The sequence below is a fragment of the Carassius auratus genome, unplaced genomic scaffold (assembly GCF_003368295.1).
Source record: "Carassius auratus strain Wakin unplaced genomic scaffold, ASM336829v1 scaf_tig00000876, whole genome shotgun sequence".
NCBI classification, from domain to species: Eukaryota; Metazoa; Chordata; class Actinopteri; order Cypriniformes; family Cyprinidae; genus Carassius; species Carassius auratus.
In genome coordinates this window covers 679,626-699,813 of record NW_020523328.1, presented here as the reverse complement: position 1 = coordinate 699,813, position 20,188 = coordinate 679,626, and the positions used below count along the sequence as shown (strand labels likewise).

General features: G+C 37.5%; 1 protein-coding gene across 3 annotated transcripts; it reads right to left on the bottom strand.

The window, feature by feature from the left end:
* Positions 1-33: 33 nt before the first annotated feature.
* On the bottom strand, positions 34-20,140 carry flnbb (filamin B b). 3 transcript variants are annotated; one of them, XM_026242136.1, is made up of 43 exons: positions 18,496-20,140; positions 16,853-17,101; positions 16,646-16,743; positions 16,404-16,521; positions 15,078-15,215; positions 14,856-14,982; positions 14,634-14,770; positions 13,080-13,273; positions 12,390-12,503; positions 12,146-12,289; positions 11,561-11,639; positions 10,867-10,979; positions 10,203-10,797; positions 10,013-10,121; positions 9,767-9,927; positions 9,117-9,197; positions 8,919-9,036; positions 8,641-8,834; positions 8,438-8,561; positions 7,891-8,054; positions 7,673-7,796; positions 7,382-7,578; positions 7,186-7,309; positions 6,935-7,113; positions 6,744-6,855; positions 6,501-6,637; positions 6,296-6,419; positions 5,924-6,090; positions 5,716-5,839; positions 5,542-5,587; positions 5,332-5,434; positions 5,116-5,256; positions 4,492-4,620; positions 3,878-4,051; positions 3,632-3,790; positions 3,262-3,465; positions 3,029-3,181; positions 2,250-2,372; positions 1,885-2,151; positions 1,621-1,758; positions 820-933; positions 535-729; positions 34-449 (listed from the first exon to the last, which is right to left on the bottom strand). In XM_026242136.1, the coding sequence occupies exons 1-43, from the start codon at positions 18,806-18,808 to the stop codon at positions 262-264; spliced, it is 6,792 nt and encodes a 2,263-aa protein (XP_026097921.1). In that variant the 5' UTR covers positions 18,809-20,140; the 3' UTR covers positions 34-261. The 3 variants fall into 3 exon arrangements, with proteins under 3 accessions (XP_026097921.1, XP_026097922.1, XP_026097923.1); XM_026242137.1 differs by having other exon boundaries at positions 9,767-9,924; XM_026242138.1 differs by having other exon boundaries at positions 10,221-10,797.
* Between the last annotated feature and the right edge of the window lie 48 nt (positions 20,141-20,188).

Genomic DNA, 20,188 nt, shown 5'->3' with positions numbered 1-20,188 from the left:
GCATAAAAGAAAAATCGATAATTTTGACCCATACAATGTTTTTTGGCTATTGTTACAAATATACATTTCCTACTTCTAACTGGTTTTATGGTCCAGGGTCACATATATGAAAATTATTATTATTATTATTTGCTATTTTACTGCATTTCTGATTAAGTGCATGCTTGGAAAGCACAGGAGACTTCTTAAAAAAACAAAACCCGACCAACCTCGAACTTTTGAACAGTAGTGTATACACACACATACACAGATGTAGGCATTTCACAGAACAGTAATATGGAATGGAGATCCAGGGATGTGTTCATCTCCCCACTTCACTGCTAATATGTATTTTCCTCTTTCTTTCACAGCATAGTTGATCCTGTACTGATGTCCGCCCACGTGAATGATTGACACCCGCTCGCAGGGGACGGTGGGGCCATGCATACCCACAAAGAGAAGGTTTCGTCCTACAACACAAAAGCAGCTGCACAGTTCTGAGAGAGAGACACATTTCTCTGGAGACATTACTCGCTAATGTCAAGCTGTACTCACCAGCTTTACTGCAGTCCACATAAAAAGTGTTTTTGCGTCCTAGAAAGCCCTTACTCAGGCCTGGGCCATGGCAGATGACTTTACTAGCATCAGACAGGAAAACTGGCTCAGCACTGCTGTCAGATGTTGTGTTTATCTCCATGTCTAACAGAGAGGGTCGCTCAGAACTGTTACACATCTGATTATGATCGATAGCTGGCAAAGAGCAAAGTACCATCAGACCTACACACTTAAATATCTCCAATGCAAAATAGAAATGGTCTCCAAAACATTGCTAATTCATACCAGAGCCATTTTGTCCTTGCGTGAGACTCTTATCTGTGGCAGCACTGACAGACACATAGAAAGGGCTTTGAGAAACATGCTCCTCATCAAACATGACTGAAACCTCATAGTCACCTGCAAGAGAACAAATTCTGTAAATAGGTCTATAAATGTGCCCTCCCCTTCCTTAGAATATCATCAATTAATACGATGATTTTAAATGTACATTTATATTTATATAAAGTGTAAAGCAGGATGAATTCTGATTGGCTGTCAATATTCTTATTGACAATTTTAACAATATTGTTCCTTTGTGAAGTGGATGTCGCTATTCTCAAATAATTAAAAAAAATGTATAGTTAACATTATTGTTGTCATTTTAATTACTGTCCTTGGTTTGAATGGGAAAAGTCTTCATATATTGAATAAAGTACTAACTTACGTTTTGAAAATGATATTAAATAATGGAAAATTACACTGAAAAAAATTCACTCAGAAATTGCTAGTAAATGGTGAACCTTTCAAGAAATCCTGAAATCCTAGTATTTGGTTGTAAAGCATGCTCCAATAATCCTTTTGTTTACATGTTTTTTATTGTATTTATGTTTTTATCATAGTATCACAAATCTATTTTAAATGATTCAAAATTATTCCAGATCTCTAGTGACCATCGTTCTCCAGAATAGTGGATTTGATGAATTCTGTTATGTTTTTGGTATTAACTGGTTCGTCTTACTTTAAACCCTTTCATCCCATTCAATACAATTACAGATATTGTAATTGCAAAAACACAAATTTTTTAAAACCTTAGTCATTACCCACCAGGCTCTTGAGCCGTGTAGGACACAATGCAAGAACCATCCAGCTGATCGTCGAAGTGGAGCTCAATCTTTCCAGGACCCTCTACTGAGACAGACAGAGTTCCTGCTCCGGCCTCACGGGACCAAATATTAAAGTCAGCTGCAAAATGAAATCAGTACATACTTTTGAAATGACTCACAACTGACTTAGCCAGCTGACACAGAGTATGTAACAAAACACCTCACATTAACAAAAAACAGAACGTCAAAAATATTAGTGGGATACCTGGAACACTTGCTAAAGCTTTTTGAAGGCCTTGCCCCCACACCTGGACCTTTTCACATCCTCCCTGTCCAAGTGGGCCGACGGTGTACTGCAGTGGCCAGCCAGGGATTGTCTGATCTTGGATATTTACAGTCACATTATAAACTCCCATCTCTTTAGCTAGAAAGCTCACTGCATAGGTGTCACTGCCTGTGGCAACAACAACTGCCTCTCCTGGACGTCCCGAGGGCTCATGCACATAAGCAGACAGCGTCTCAGCATCAGTACCTGTAATGAAAGGGAATGTATTTTTGTTAGCGGCACTGCAGAGTCCCGGAGAAGCCAGATAAAGGGCCTGGATTAGTGTGATGGGCTATTCATCTAACCTGGGACTTTGAAGGCTAAGCTGCATTCACTCCCAATGCTAGCAATAGGAGCGGCTTTCTGGTTGTAGGTGATGTTCTCTCTCATAAGCCCACGGTCTGTCACCACAGCCGTAAAAGGACTCCCTGGTAAAGAGGAATATAATATTAATACATTTATTATACTTTACTCCAACTAATTTTGAAAAGGTAAAATCAGAATTCTAATGTCCTCTAAAAATGGATTTTAAGAGCTTTTTTTTTTTTTAAGTTATAACTTATATTAAATTTTTTTTATAAATTTACCCAAAATATACAATATTTACAAATTCTTTATACACTATCTGTCAAAACTTTGGGGTTAGTATTTTTTTTTTTAAGAAGTTTCTTATGCTCACTGGATTTGTTTAATCGAAAGTACAGTAAAGAAAAGTATAATGTTATTAAATATTATAATTTGAAAATAAAAACAATATTCAATATTCCTTTTAATATATTTTAAGATGTAATCTATTCCTGTGATGGCAAAGCTGAATTTTAAGGAGCCATTACTCCAGAAATAATTTTATTATGTTGATTTAAAAAAGCTTAGGAAACAGTTCTTATTATCGATGGAAAAAAATGAAAAAAAGTTGTGTGGCGTAATTTAAATTTTTTGGTGAAACTGTAAAACATGTTTGTTCAGGATAGTGTTTTTTTTTGGAAACATTAAAAATGTCTTTAACTTTCGATCAATTTAATGTGACCTTGTTAAATAAAAATACATACAAGTACATGTGCTTGCACAAGGCAGTTGTATTAACCTGGAATGTGTTCATCAGAGAATTTAATGGAGATTTTGTAATTCCCAGCCTTGATTGGGCAGTACGATATATTGCAGGTTCCGTGCTCCAGCTCCTCAGTGTGAACATCTACCTTACTGGGACCCTCAATTACAACTGTTAGCCCACCATATCCTGTAGGATGCAAGTTTAGGGTAAAATCCATACTGTAATATAAGTCATAAGTCAACTAACTGGACTAGATAGCAACATACCTGCATCCCAAGTGTCAACCACAAATTCAGATGTGCAGAAGGTGTGCCCTGTATGTAAGCCGGGGCCGAAGGCTTTCACCTTGCTGCTATCTCCCATCTCCGCCTGACTGATGGAAAGAGAGATGGGACTGTTGCTCACATGCTCACCGTCCTTCATGATGCTGACCAGATGCTCACCAGTTTCTCTGGGGATGAATGATACACCTGCATAACAAACAAGCACACCTCTGATGAAGTTTGACAGTGGCACTAAGGATGCTGGTGTCCTTGAGGTGATCAAATGCTAAAACGTATTTGTTGAGGCTTATTAATGCTTGTCATTTCATTTCTGCCCCAACTGCAGCTGTGTGCTCATTAATAGATGGCTCACCCAGATGGCTGTCAGGTTGTGTTCTCAGCAAACAGGGAACATTATTGCCTGCGGGTGACATGATGCTGGCTGAGAGCTGGCTTATATCGTCTTCAGTGATGTCCAGGGTAAAGTCAGCCGCACTGCCCAGTTTTACCTGTGACCTTCTCACATTTCCATCTGTATTGGGTTAGAAAAACCATGCATCTTGTGATTTCAGCTTTGATCTGGTTTGATTTGGTTTGAGGGTTGGTGGGGTTTCCATACCAGCAATTCTGGACTTGAAGGGACTACCTCGGATAGGCACGTCATCATTTTGAATCTGGATCTCATAATCTCCAGGCTCAGTTGGGAAGTAGCTCACAGTACAAGAGCCATCTTCATTGTCCAAGCAGCACACATCTGCCTCAGATGGACCCTCAATTGTGATGTCCAGCTCACCTAAAATAAGATAATAGCTCTAAGAATTATGCAACAGTTGGTGGTGAACCAAAACTTGGTTCATCACCTAGCTGTCTTGGTCCATAGCTTACAACATTTTAACAGAATTTTTTTCAGAACTCCTTCTGTGAAAAATGAATGGAATAAATACCTCAGGAACCAAAGCCACTGAGAAAATGTGCAGACTCTAATGCACTCTATTATAATGGCAATGAATGATATTTCATTATGCTTTGATAGCAGCAATGTTATTACTGTATTTTTGCTAATAAAGTTGATCCATTTCAGCACACTTTCCACTTGAATTTGTTGCTGTTCTCTGTTCTATTGACATGCAGTTGAGCAAAGTCAACTAATATTGGATGTACAAACAATATACAGTACAACTGCACAAAAGTGTGCACAGTCTGTTATTATGGGATCACAAAACAAACGCTCACTCGTGGCTGAATCTTCCTGACAGATGGTGAATGTTGCAGTCTCATCTGCAATTCCATACACAAGGCCACGTCCATAGGCCATAGTGCTGCGATTAGGAAGACTATTAGCATAATACTGCAGTGGAAGTTCTGCAGAAAGGAGAAAGAATGGGATTTAAACTGTTCTGACGGAGTAAATATCACAAATGTTGATTACTGGGTGAAGTCAGTCAAAATTAATGCCATCATGCCAAATATATGGACGAAAAAAAGTAGTGGTTCTCATCCAAGAGCCCTTGGAAAACTATGACTTACAATGGTTAAAAATAAGACAAAACAAGCATTAAAATAAGGCAAAATAGCTAAAAATCAACACATCTTATTTTAATTATCCTCCAAAACAACCATAATTCATATATGAGGAAGTTTGAGTTCTATATCATAAAAAAAAAAAAAAAAAAGCATTATGGGTAAATTAAAGGATAAATTAAATCATATTAATATTGAATATATATTTTTGTAGTTATGCAAAGCTCTAAAATATTCTATGCTTATCCATTAAAGCATGATCAACTGTAAAGCAAACACTAAATATCTGATTTGGTTTGTTGACGAACTAAGTCCATATTTTCCACACAGACTAACCTGGTAGATCATTTCTGGATGATTTAATAAGTAGCTGGTGAAGACCCTCTTCTGAAGGATCAAACTTTAGCATGATGGTGCCGTCTTTGTTATCAATCACGCTGGGCTGTGCTGTCTTTCCAGACGGCGTGATCACCTCACCTGTGAAAACCGTTCAAATAATGATGCAAAGCTGCGATTCTTCACATGAACAAGTGAATCTGGGTAACATCTCACCTGTAATTTCACCTTCACTTAAGTCTGATGGCAAGACTATATCACATGATAGAAACCCTGCTTGATTAATGGCTCCAAGAGGAATTAGATTTCTGCCCTCAACCTGATGAGAAATAATGAAGATATTACAGACATCCAGGGTGCGAAATGTCTCAAGGACATCATTAAACAGATTGAAATGAACCTTGAGGAAGCTTCACACATTCATACCTTGTTTTGAAAACCTTGAGGTTTGCATGATGACGGCGGCTGGTGACTATAATTCATGTCAGTTAATTAAGGGATAAACAAAGCAAAAATTAGTGAAAAATAAATGAGGATATTGAGATAGAATTAATAATGTATATGGTTTAGATAGAAACTGGACTGTGATAAACTTCTTACTTTTGAAAATCCTCCTCACTGGGATCTCTGATAGCGGAGGAGTGCAAGCCTTCAGCAGAGGATGTGTGTTTTACAGCATTGATCTTGTTCTCATTATTTAACCCTTTAACAAGTTTTGTACTGCCTGCAAAATCAATACCACAATAAACAAGGTTTCTGTGTCAATATCAGATGATTATATAATCAGATCATATAATCAGGGGCTCACCATCGGCTTTCATAGGGTCAATCTCCGGGGCCTCGCTAGTCTTGCAGCAAGTTGTGAAAGTCCGAGGAGTTTGAGCACAGATATCTCCCTTTAATTGTCCGCCACAAACCTCAGTTGCATTGGATACATGTTGATCCTTTACAGGCAGGACATGGAATCTCAGAGCACTGAAAAGCAAATAGAATGATAGACTGTCAAATTATTTTTAGCCGTTGTTATTAATAGATTTATTTGAAATAATACTTGAACATACATGAACATACTTTTCATGATCATACTTTTCAGTTGGCCTAGATTTCTAAAAATCCTTTCTTTGTATTGGTCTTAAGTAATATTCTAATTTTCTGAGATACTGAACACATTCATTCTTACTTGCAATATGACTCATCATCAACATATTTGACCATCAAGGAATGAAGACCTTCTATGTTTGGAGAATATTTAACAGAGTAAGTCCCATCTGCGTTTTCTTTAACCTCTGTCAGTTCAGTCTTTCCTGTAGATACGAAGCTTTGACAATTACACAAGATACAGCAATACAAATCTGATTCGTCTCTGAAGAGAAGCGGATCCTCACCGTTGGGGGAGATCATCAGCGCACACTCAGGGGGCTTCCCAGATTTACTGCAGCCGATTTTGAACGACTGAGGGATTGGAGCACAAATCTTTGGTTCTGTATGTCCAACTGTAAAGTCTTCCGGGATCTCAGAGATGCTGAGACACAAATAAGACACCAAATATTTTTAGTAGATCTATAGAAATGGCTAAATGTCTTACAGGTAATCGTACATAAATCAGACTCATTAAATTACCAATTTACCTTCTTAAAGTCTCTTCATTGATGTATTTATCCATTACAGAATTGCAGCCCTCCATATCCGGTGCACAAGTTCTGTCCTTGTTTTCCATCACATCTGCAAGTTCGATTGAACCTACATGCAAAAACCCCATGTAACTGATAACCCTATCAAACATCCTGCCATGCAAATGCCAGCAATATTTTAAACTCACGGTTGGGAGCATTAGCGGTCATTGTGGCGACAGTCTCTGGTGCCACACTGCAGCCATTAGCAAGTATATGAGGAGCTTTAGCGTGGACACTTTCCTCCTGACTCCAACGCTCCTCTTTGTTTAAGACATCTTTAACACTGCTACCAGAGTGAGAAGGTATTGCATGAAACCTGAGAAGACTGAAAGATAGCATGAAATAAGAACCTGTGGACATGGAATGCATGTATTGGGTGGCTACCAACTAAAACTACCTTCTAAAGGAGTCATCATTGGTATATTTGACCATAATTGAGTGAGATCCTTCAGCAGAAGGGGAGTATGACACCAAGTATGTGTCATCTCCATTGTCTTTTGCATTTAATAGCTTGATTGTTCCTGCAAAGGGAAATAATGAGTCAAATTCTGTTGTAAACACTACATAATAGATCCTCTCCATTACTTTCTCACCATCAGGTGTAACAACAGCTACAGTCTCAGGCGGCTCGCCAGTGCTACTGCCATTGATTGTGAAGGTCTGAGGAGTGTTTAAACACACTTGTGCCTCTAAGCCCAATTCCAAAACTGCAGTACCATTCCTAAAGCATTTACCTCCACAGTGCTTATCATCAGAATTAGGCACAGGCAACACATGAAAGTGGAAAGGACTGTAAATGAACAATAACATGCATCAAATTTCTCTACTGGACACAACCTATGCATTTAATCTATATTTTGTGCCCATGAATGCAATGCTCATACCTGCAAAAGGAATGGTCCTCAGCATATTTGACCATCAGAGAATGAAGGCCTTCCATTGAAGGAGTGTAGTTTACAGTGTATGTCCAATCGCCATTGTCTTCAACCTCTATCGTCTCAGTCAAGCCTTTATTTAATGATGAACAAAAGGTGCAACTTAACACTTGTAACTGAAATATTGAATTAGTAGTTATGATCTAATATTATACATGGTGTAATACCATCTGGTGTCATTATGGCAACAAACTGTGGGACTTTTCTTGTGCAGGTGCAGTCAAAAGTAAATGTTTGAGGACGCCAGGCACACACCCCTGATGTCAGACCTGGACCTGATACATCAACTTGAGCAGTGTCATCTATTGGCAACACTTCAAACTTGAAATGTCTGTATAAAAAAATAATAATAATTATATATATATATATATATATATATATATATATATATATATATATATATATATATATATATATATATATATATATATATATATATATATATATATATATATATAATACAAATAAACAATTAATAAATAAAAATGTACAAAGAATACACAATAAAAAATATTTAATAAATTGTTTAAATTACCATTTAGTATAACTATATTTAAGTTAATAGTTTAGTTAACTATTTTTAAACAATTTTTTTTTTAAGAGATGCTACTCAAAGTAAAAATAAACAAAACAAACAAAAAACATTTGACCTTGGAATAAACATATAGCCCACAAAATTTAACATTCCCTACAACAACAAAAAACAGGTCTCACCGATTAAAGCTCTCATCATTTGTGAATTTCACCATTAACAAATGACAGCCATCCATGGTGGGCAAATAGACAACAGTATAAGTGCCATCTCCACTGTCTGTCACCTCCAGAAGCTCGAAGGAACCTACAGTGCAAACATTCAAAGCTTCTCAAAAATGATTTTCCCAACGCTTGCAAGCTTAAACATTTTACTTTGTGCTCACCATCGGGTCTCACCACAGCAACAGTCTCTGGTGTTTCTCCACTGCTACTGCAGTCAATCGTAAAACTTTGAGGGGTTTTACCACAGATTCCACCTTTAAAACCAGGAACAATCACCTCTGCCATATCCCCACCACAAGCTGAGGGATTCTCTGTATTACGGTCACGGCTAGGCAGTGTTTGGAACTGGATGGGACTACAATTAAAACAGTTGAGGATATAGGTGTTCAGATAATTGTCATATAACATTGTTTTAGATTGAAAATATATATAATCTAACCTGCTGCTTCCACAAGGTCTCTGAGGATCTATGAAGGAATCTGTGTCTTCCACTGATGGAGGTGGACTTGACCTGTAAATCCCTTGTCCACTGTATTTGATTTCTGGCACTTCAGTACCTGTGCCAAATGTGTAGACATGACTTCTTGCATTGGACACATTTAATCTCAAGAAGAAAAAAAAAAATACAAATACTTACCATGAGTATCAGTATTTGTAGATACACAGATCCCTGACTGCATACTTGAAACATCTTTCACTGATGCAATAAATGGACTTCCTGTTTAATTTAGACAACATTTGTGTAAAACATCAATTTCATTTAAGTGTGCATGCATGTGTGAGCGTATATATATATATATATATATATATATATATATATATATATATATATATATGTGTGTGTGTGTGTGTGTGTGTGTGTGTGTGTGTGTTAATAAAAAATGTTAGCAACACTGCGATCATCATGGTGAGAAAAAAGTGGATAACAAATGTCATACAATCAACTAAACTATATACAATATATAGGTTTAATTCAAGACAAAATTCTAAGTTTGATTAATTCTGATTCACTTCCTGTCAACTCGGAGCTTTACTATCATTATAAAAGGCGAATTCACCAGTCAAACAAATCTCTCAATAAAAATAGTTTATTTACATTAAAGAATTTTACATGAAAAATATTTTAATAATGATTCAATATTAATGACCTAAATATAACCTAGTAAAAGCAACTTGATCATACCTAGAACTGAAATGATACTTTCTTGTGCTAGGAATGATTTCATATAATAGAAGTAAATAAAATAAAGGAAAATAGCAATTGTTTCTGGTGAATGTAAAGCTGACCTGGAATGTGGTTCTCTCCACAGGTAATGGTGACCTTATAGTCACCAGGCACTGAAGGAATATATTCCACATTATACATGCCTTCATCGCTGTCTTCACATGTCACCTGACACTCAGACGGACCCTCCACTGTTATGTCCAAATCACCAACTGAAGATCTGCTGAGAAAGAGAAGCATTATGGATCAAATGGGGTTGCCAGTCGTTTTTGGCTCTGAATGCATATTTGAAATTAACTTCCTCTTACCTGGCATTTACACGAAATACATTAGGATGTCCAGTCAGGCCCTTTTGGAGACCCAAACCATTTGCAACAACTTGACATGTATCAGTTTCCCTATCACTAGCCACAACGCCTGAAACAACAGAACGGACGAGAAGACAAAGTCAAGAAAACAAATATAATCTGAATTCAAACCAATGGCAATGGGACAAACCTATAGGGGTCTTTTCACCTCGTCTGCTCACTTTTACATGGCTTTTGTAGGCCTTTGGATTAACCATAACTTTACGAAAAGGCACCTCCTTTTCTCCATATTTCAGAAGCAGCGTATATACGCCTCCAGTTAGAGGCACATAAACCGCTGTGTAGGTGCCGTCTTCATTCTCCTTCACTTCGGTTTGGACAATGACTCCTGAGTCGGAGACAGCCTGAACAGATGGAGCTCCAGATCCTGCCATTGGGCAGTTTATATTTACAATGCAAGGTTCACCGACTCTCCCCTGTAGCAGATCAAGGTCTGTAGCCAAAACCTTAGAGGGGTCAATCGGCTTCTTTATAACAGGCTGGAATGGAGAGCCAGTTATGTAAGAGTTGTCAAAAAGGACATTTATATTATACATCCCATGCTCTTTGGGAAGGTAAAACACTGTACAAGTGCCATCTTGATTGTCCAGACATTGGAGAGTAACTTCACAGGGTCCATCCACTCTTATGGCAAGTCTTCCACTGCCTGCTCTGCTTGTGTCAATGATGAACTCAGCCTGTTCTCCAACAAAACCTTCTTTTAGGCCTGGACCATGAGCTCTTACCTGAAGAAACAAACAACATCTGATACTACACTACTCAAGCGAATACACAAAATGCGTAAGCCTCAATACCTTTGAGGCATCGGCTTGGATGTTAGATGGGCTGATTATGTTCATAACAAGCTCTCCATGGCCTCCAGGCCGTACGTTCTCTGGGAAGTCTTCATCAAGGTCCATCTCGTCATCTGAACACAATCATATCAATTAAAATAAAAAAATCAGAGACATTAATATCACTATATTTACAATTAAGAGGTGATATTACTTTTTAATAATTTAATAATAATAATTAAGTAATTTAATTTAAAATATATATTATTAATAAATTATATATCAGTTGTGGGTTCAATTCCCAGGGAACACATTAGGTAAAAAATGTAATCCTGAATGCACTGTAAGTCGCTTTAGATAAAAGCATCTGCTAAATGCATAAATATAATTTCATTTTAATTTAAATAACTTTAAAGTTAAAGTTTAAAATAAAGTTTACCGCCCCCCTACCCCCAAATTTTATATTTTTTATCAATGATTTATTTGATTATTGCATTTTTACACATCCATAAAATAAAAATCTGTAGCTGCATATTTATATTTGGATCTATTATTTTTTATCAATTTGAAATTCGATTGTTCCGTACACTAAGTTGTGTGAAGAGTCTTCAAAATTTCTCTTTTTGCATTCCACCATACAGGTCTGGAATAACATGACAATGAGTAAATGATGATAACATTTTGATTAAAAAAAAGACTGTTTCTTTACACTCACCAGAGTAATACACTTCCGATCCATCTGGTTTAAACCAGACTGGGCTACATGGTGTAATCTTAATCGTGCGAGGTGTCACCTGAAAGAGCAATGATTCAGAGATCATACAAAACTTTTCAGCGCAGCAATTACAGGCTTCCAAAGAACTGAAGATTACGTTTCTTTTAGTGCTCATTGGCTTGTTTTTTATTATAAATTTTTTCACGTGATTTCAATAAGCATGGTTTCATTCCCTCTTGACAGAGGCAATGCCAGTACAAATAGAGTAATAAACATCCTTTTACATTCCAGTGAGCTCTGGCTGCAGCATTAAGCAGCAGTACATCATCACCAGACAGGTTTAAAGCCACTGCGAGATCAAATGGAATTTCATAAGGCAACAGATGCTGGAACATTAATGCAACATGATGCAAACCAAATTGGGGAACATGTGTCTTCTCTAACTTCATTAGATCATGTAAATGAAATGCATCAGAATGAGCTTCAGTTGTTATTGTTGTACATCACATTCTCAGTTTTACATTTCCCACTTCATATTATACGATCATGTTTAAAACATTTTTCAACACCAATATATGCACTCACAATGAAAGGACTCCCGGGAACCATGACTCCTCCCCAAGCCACAGCAATGGTGTGTTTGGAGAGAGATGACGGGATGTAGGAGCAGACAAAGACACCAGATTGTTCAGAAGCAACAATGACATCTACACACTCTCCATCTGCTCTCTGTGAAGAAGTCAAATCACTCTGAATATTATAATTGCTTTTAATTTATTAATTTTATTAATGTGAAGAACAATCATAAATATTTTACTGCATTTAATACCTGAGCATAAACTTTAAGTTCTCCTTCACCAGCTCGCCTGGTATCTACTGTGAATTTGGTTTGAAGGTTCACTATGCAGCCGGTTTGGGAAACACCTGGTCCTTCTACTGTCACCTAAAACCCAACATGCATAACTAATGAAATAATTTCACATCTAATGAAAACATCTCCTTCATATAAAATGGATCTCTCTGAAAAGAGCAAGGGCTCTCACACTAGACATGTCTGCAAAATGGATAGTTCACAAAAAATGAAAATTCTGTCATTAATTACTCCCCATCATGTTGTTTCAAACCCGTAAGTCCTTCGTTCATCTTCTAAACACAAATTAAGATATTTTGATGAAATCCTAGAGCTTTCTTTCATAGTCAGGAACACAACTGACACATTCAAGGCATAGAAAGGACATTGTTAAAATAGTACACATGTGACAATTTTATGAAGCTATGAGAATACTTTTTGTGCACAATGATCTTTTAACAATGTCCTTACTACTTTTCAGGGCCTTGAACGTGGTAGCTGCATTGCTGTCAATGAAGGGTAAGAAAGCTCTGGGATTTCATCAAAAATATCTTCATTTGTTTTCCAAAGATGAATGTCTTTGGAACGACTTGATGGTGAGTAATTACTGACAGAATTTTCATTTTTGGGTGAATTATCCCTTTAATAGGTGAGAATATAGTATTTTACCTTTTCAGGGTGGAAGTCTTTTCTCTTAGGTCTGATGGAGGTCATGAAGGGACTGTCCTGGATTTCTTCATCATCACACATTACGTGTACAGCATACTCACCGGCCTCAGTTGACCAGAACCGCACAAGGCAGGAGCCATCATTACGGTCATCACACTCAATCTTTGCCTTAGATGGACCTTCAATGGCAAAACCTTGCAAAGATAATTGGTAAAGTATAAATTAGCTGTACCATTTTGTTAGTAGTACATTTTATCTGAAGGTATAAATTAACTGTTCCTTTTTGATGGTAATTAATGTTAACTGTTTTACATAACACAAAGCAAAACACAACACAACACAACACAACTCAACATATGTTCAGGTGTGATTTTGGCCCATTCTTCCACACAAATGGTCTTCAAATCTTGAATGTTCCATGGGCCTCTTCTATGAACTCTAATCTTTAGTTCTTTCCGTAGATGTTCTGTTGGAATCAAGTCAGGTGATTGGCTGGGCCATTCTAGCAGCTTTACTTTCTTTCTCTGAAACCAACTGAGAGTTTCCTTGGCTGTGTTTGGGATCATTGTCTCGCTGGAATGTCCACCCTCGTTTCATCTTTATCATCTTTGTAGATGGCAGCAGATTTTTATCAACAATGTCTCGGTACATTTTTCCATTCATCCTTCCTTCAATTATCTGAATTTTGCTAGTGCTACACCATGAAGTTTTGGGGTGATGTGTAGTGCCATTTGACCTCCAAACATGGTGTGTATTATGGCATCCAAAGAGTACAAATTTGGTCTAATCTGACCAGACTAATTTCTCCCAGTATTTCACAGGCTTGTCTAAATGTTGTGCAGCAAACTTTAAACAAGCTTTTTCATTCAGCAATATACAGGCCATGGCGGTTAAGTGCATTACTTTTTGTATTCTTTGAAACAATTGCACCTGCTAATTCCAGGTCTTTCTAAAGATCTCCACAAGTGATCCTTGGCTCTTAGAAAACTCTTCTGATAGTTATTTTCACTGGTTGTGGCTGGTTTATGGTGAAGTCATGTTCTTTTCACTTCGAGATTACGGCCCCAACAGTGCTCACTTGAACATTCAGGAGTTTAGAGATCCTTCTGTAACCAATGCCATCAGTATATTTTGCAACAGTAAGGTTGTGAAGGTCTTGAGAGAGCTCTTTGCTTTTACCCATCATGAAAGGTTTCTTGTGTGACAGTAGGTAATGAGACAACTTTTTATAGGCCATCAGTTGGGACTGAACCAACTAATATTAATTTCATTTTACAAAAGGCAGGATTGCTTTCTATTTACTGATATGTGTTTTTGCTCCTCCCTTTCTTCATGTGTTCAATACTTTTTCCCTGTGTCATTCATTTATATAACATATAACTTAATTTCAGAATTTATGTTTCCTTTTTTTTTCTTCTTTTCTTTGTATGGAATACTCTGACTGTTAACGACATCTGGTGAAAATTCAACAGCACCTTTAGAAATATATTTACTGAGAAAATTATTGACGTGTTCAATATTTATTTTACCCGCTGTACATAAACACCCACTCACCCAGCATGCCCGAATCTGCACCAACGGATTCCACTAAGAAATCAGCTGACAAACCCACAGTCCCTCCCTCCAGTCCTGGTCCCCATGCCCGGATCTTCTGTGGCCCAGCTTTTGAACCAACATTGACTTTAAATGGGCTGTAACAGAAAAATAAGAAGCTTAATCTTCAAATTAAAATGAAACGTTAATGTTTATCAGCTATTATGTTAAATGAGAGCTAACCTCTTGGCAATGTGCTGACCAACCCAAGTGATCTCCACTGTGTGATCTCCTGTAGCAGTGGGTGTATATTCAAAGGTATATACACCTTCATGTGTGTCCTTCTGAGTAACAGCCACTTCCTTACCATCTAAAAAACAGGATAACATTTTAGTTAGCCCTAACAGTGAATACCTAATTGTGTACAATCTTCATACAGATTATGAATAATGGACTATTACTCACTGGGGTCTCTAATATTGACCTCCAGATTTCCAGGCCCAGCTTTGTGGGTGTCCACCTTAAACTGGGCCAGCTGACCTACTCTTATGCCTTTGGACTGCAGTCCCCGTCCTGTGGCACGACAGGCTTTGGGTTTAGGCACTGAAAAAAAATAAATAAATAGAAAGTGAGATTTTAAATTGCATGAGAGGGTGATACAAAAAAATTAATAAATGAAATGACACCCAAGATTCTCAAGGTTGTACACATTATGAAAATAACTGGATATTGGTAACTGACACATACCATGTCAATTACGTGTCATAACAACATCAAGGTGTTGACTGAAGGAGTGAGGCTGCAGGTGCGGCTGATATTGAGACCAATAACAGCACAACTGCAGATGTGATATTGCTTTTATACAACAGTTCATTAAAAATTAGTTAACATAACTATAGTTGACACCATGGCGTCTGATAATGTGTTTCAGTGTTTAAAAAGTGCATTCCAGTGCTGTGCTTTAAAATTACATTTTTGTAATCTTGATTTAAAGCTGCAGTAGGGAACTTTTGACGCTCTAGCGGTTAATAAACAGAACTGCTTGCGTCTTGCAGAAGAACATCGTAGCCAGAACTACTTCTCTCTGTTTATGTCTATGAAGAGTCACAAAGGTGCTGGGTTACTCTGCCGCGGTACCCCTGAAGCAATCTAAAATAGTCTGAATATAAACACTTATTATAGGTGCACCCTAGTGATTCAGGACAAGCTAAAAACACGGTTTGGAAAATGGATTCATGGTGTACTCGCTTATTATATACATTTTTCTACATTTTGAACACAAACAAAGTTACGGACCGCAGCTCTGATTGGTTATTTTTACCGGGAGCGGTCTGTAACTGCAAATGGCAATAGGACCACTGGGAGGAGCAAGAGGAGCTTGATTTTTTTCACAGATTATCTGTCTCATATTCTACTGTCAGGACATAACGACAGGTTTAATAAATATGTAAAAAAAATTATTTTAAGTTACCTACTGCAGCTTTAAGTGATGAAGGATTTTGATAATGATTAACAGGTTAAAACATTAATTAGATTGTATAATGTAATAAGTTTAATCACTTTAATAAAGTAATTGAAAGAGTTATCACATTTTAAATAAGGTAACTTGTAATCTGTAACATTATATTTGTTACATTTGCAAAGTAACCTTCTCAACACTGCGTATCAATAACCTGCAGAAACTTCTCTCATCAACAAATGTTTGATTATCATCATGATGCATCTTTTCCTTTCATTATTTGTGACAACATCAAAAGACTAAACAGCAGGGGGGCTTATAATGTGCCCAACCTTTCTTTGGCTTGAGTGGAGCTCCAGGTTTCAGTCTGGCTTTGGGGAAAAGTGAGAGGTATGTCATCACTGACTGCTCATCCACAGCTGGATCAAGAATCTCCTCTGGGGCTATGAGCTTGATAAAGTTAATTATAGATATGTAAAAAAAATAATAATAAAAAGTATTCACACATTGATATGAGCAAATCAATCACTGAGAATGTTATCATAACTGGCCAGTCTATTCTGGCTGAACTCACCTGTGGAACGCCAAGCCAATCATCAGCTTGCTGCATGGCTTCTTTAGTGTTACTCACCCGATGCACCGTGTCCCAGCTCTCCCAGTCAGGACACAAGCCTGCACAAACCAGAACAATCATTTCGTAAGACAAAAACCTCTGGTAAAAGGCTTTTGATCACATGACCACGGGGAGTTTAAAAAGCACTATATGAGAAACTTGGTTTACCTGGTGCCAGTCCATCCACTAATGCACCGAGGGCCTTGCCATCCTGCCAGTCCTGGCTGAAGTTAGTTATGGGCAGCTCAGGGACTTTGTTTTGGATCCATCCCAGAAGCCTCATCTCTGGAGTCAGTTTGGAGACTGATTCGTTTGCCTCATCCTCCCACACTGGGGTGGAGATGGAGTAATGCTGTATCAGGGTCCAGACTAGACCCAGGATCAGCTTCAAGTTCCCGTCCACTATGGCCTTACTGTCTGTATAAAGACAGTGAAGGTGTGTCTGTTTGTTCTTTTTATTTAGAGACCGTCACATGGCGATTTTACTTTTACATTTTTTTAATACACCAAATGCTTTTTGTCATTTATCCATGACATCCAAACAAGAGAGTTCCGCTGGGAACACGGTTCTAGTCCAGGAAACAGCTAATCGACTGAAGTGCCGTCCCCAATTTGACACTAGGACACTTTGACCCAATGACTACCCTCCCTAATTAGGGAAGGGGCCATGCACAGGAATTTATATGAAAAACATGTGGGACCAGCAATTCAGTTCATTATCTGTGAAGACTGAGCTCAACACCTGATGACGTCTTTCTGAAGAAATGCTAATGCTTTTCAGACAACAGACGCAGCTTATTGACATTACTGACCTTCATTAAGAGACAAACTGAGCTATTAGTCATAGATGTAGATATAATAAAATTGATAATCACCATTGTAAAATAATTTACATGGTTAATATTATGAATTATTATTTTTATATATTTTCACTTTTCGTTTTACATTGTAGTTTATCTTATACATTTTGTAATTTCATTGTTTTTTTAATATTTATATTTAATGTTATTTTTACTTCATTTTTTTTTTTTTGGTCATTCTGGTACTTTAACTTAATTTTTAGTCAGTTGCCATGCAAACATTTCTAATTTCGAAGTTTTTTATCTCCTATTTACATTTATATTTTATTTCAGCTCAATTTCAATTAACAAAGACACATTTAATAGTTGTAGTTAACCATAACAACCCTGGCAGTCACATCATAATTGTACATGGAAATTAAACAATGTAAAGTGAATGTTTAAAGTAAAATTATTATAATCAAATGTTCACCTATATGGCGTAATAGCCCTAGCTGCTGTAAGCAAGAAACTATGTTAACAGCATACAGACAATTATACTTGCTATTTTGCCTAATTAGTATAATTAAAGGTGAATCATGGCTTGTTCATTCTAATTTCATGCTTTTAATTTAAGGGGAGTATGAACATGGATTCATTTTAAAGTTAGCCCTGTTTATTCATGCAGTGCGTGCTTTGACATACTTGATATGTAAAAAAAAAAAAAAAAAGTAAATAAATCACTGCAAAGTCTCTGTGATATTAATTACGTTTTACAAAAAATACATTAAAAAAAAGAAACGATTTTGGAAAGATGACTTTCACGATTCTCTCCAACTCATCTATTATTCTCCAGATTTATTTGGTCTATATCTGTAGATATTTTTGAACACGTGACTTTAAAACAGCAGATTGCTTCAATGTGAACTTCAAAAACTAGATCTTTAAAATGCTGTACATATGGGTTAAATAAAAGCACTTGAGAAAGCTACTAATAAATTGTTGCGAACACCTTCTTTTGAACGAACTCACCTATAGACACCAACCTCACTTTTTCATGATCCAAAAACTCCAGAGCCACCGAAACATTGTCTAGCTTGAGCTGTCTGAAGGTTGGTCGCGTGTGGTACTTTCTAAACATCCTCTTATGGCTCAGTACCTCCAGCAGTGAGATAAGGATGAGGCCATCGCTCAGATCGAACTTGAGATCGCTGATCTGCAGCTCCACAGACTTCAGGTGTTCGTTGCACCAGCGCGTGAAGGTGTTCTTCTGGATCTTCTTCCATGGTGCATCATCTGCCAGGTTGATTGCAGCTGCAGTAACACTATATTTAAAGTCACCCATCGTTCTCTCTGATCAGTGTGGAGTCCAAAACCTTTTATACCAAACTGAGAACTGCAGTCTGAGAGCTGTGAAGCATGAAGCTTTCATGTAGCTTCGCTGGTGGTGGGAGTGCCCTACACCCCCCAATTCCGGCCCATAATTATGATTATACATCGCCTCTGAGAGCTGTTTTTACTCTGACATAAACCGTGTCATCATGCCGCAACCCCACATCGTGCAAAGGAATAATAAAAACAGATTGTAGTTACATCAGTGCTTAAAGAATGTATTTACTAGGAAGACGGGGTCAGAAACAGGATCCTGAGGCCTGGGGAATTCAGCTAATTCCCACCTGCAACCAGATAAATGTCTGACATCACTGTTGCTGATAACCTTATCGCTGGTGACGTTACTCTTCATATACTCCAGAATAAACTGAGCGTATTATTGCCAGAGCTCTTTTGATCGGGGCACGTCCTCGTATTTCCCATGCGGTGTTGAGGAGGGATGACTCATAAGGGCGGACTGCATTACACCATGGAAGCGTGTGCCTTTATAACAAACTTGGTTATGGGGACATCAATTTGCAGGGGTGCATTCATGTGCCCAGAATTTGTTTTTGCCTTAATGTATATTGTAAATCTTAATAATCTGCAAGGTTATTACAGGCCTTGGTATCAATTTCCCAAATTGTTTTCATTTGGATTCACAAGCTCTAGATTTGATTCATTTCAGTTATACAGTACATGTCCACTCTGCTTACATAGTTTTACAGTAAGGCACTATTGCATTACAAGAACTGCCTGAGTTACTCATTTCTGGAATCAGACTACACTGACCACTTGCAATGTTTTTGACTCGCTAAACAGAACCAGCTCACTTTTGTCTCACGACTTCACGGTTCATTTGTTGTAAAAACCAAGACTAACACTAGTGCTGCCAAGTCTGCCAAGTTTTCATGCAGGTTTTTTTTAAGTCCACGTTTTAAAGCGATCTCTCTATCTTGCCATTTTAAAGGAGGGAACCTCAGACAGAGTGGAAAAAAACATAGAAAAAAACACTATTGGGCTAGTTTTCAACAGCAATTGAGCTGGTTTTGTTTAGCAACCCTGGTTACACTATCTCACCATTTCAAAGTAGGGGACCCCCAACAATGGGGAAAAACCCCCAAAAAAGAAAAACGCAATTGTTATAGTTTTCACTAGCAATTGGGCTGTTGTTTCGCAGACCTGGTAACCCGGGTCACACTGTATGTTTTTAATTCACTAAAAACAACCAGCTCATGCGAGACATTTGTTTGTAAATCAAACTACAGTGGTCAAATTGTATATTGCAAAGCCAACTAAGGAAAATATATTTCTTGCCTCACCATGAAATAACAAATAATGGTTGTTATTGGAT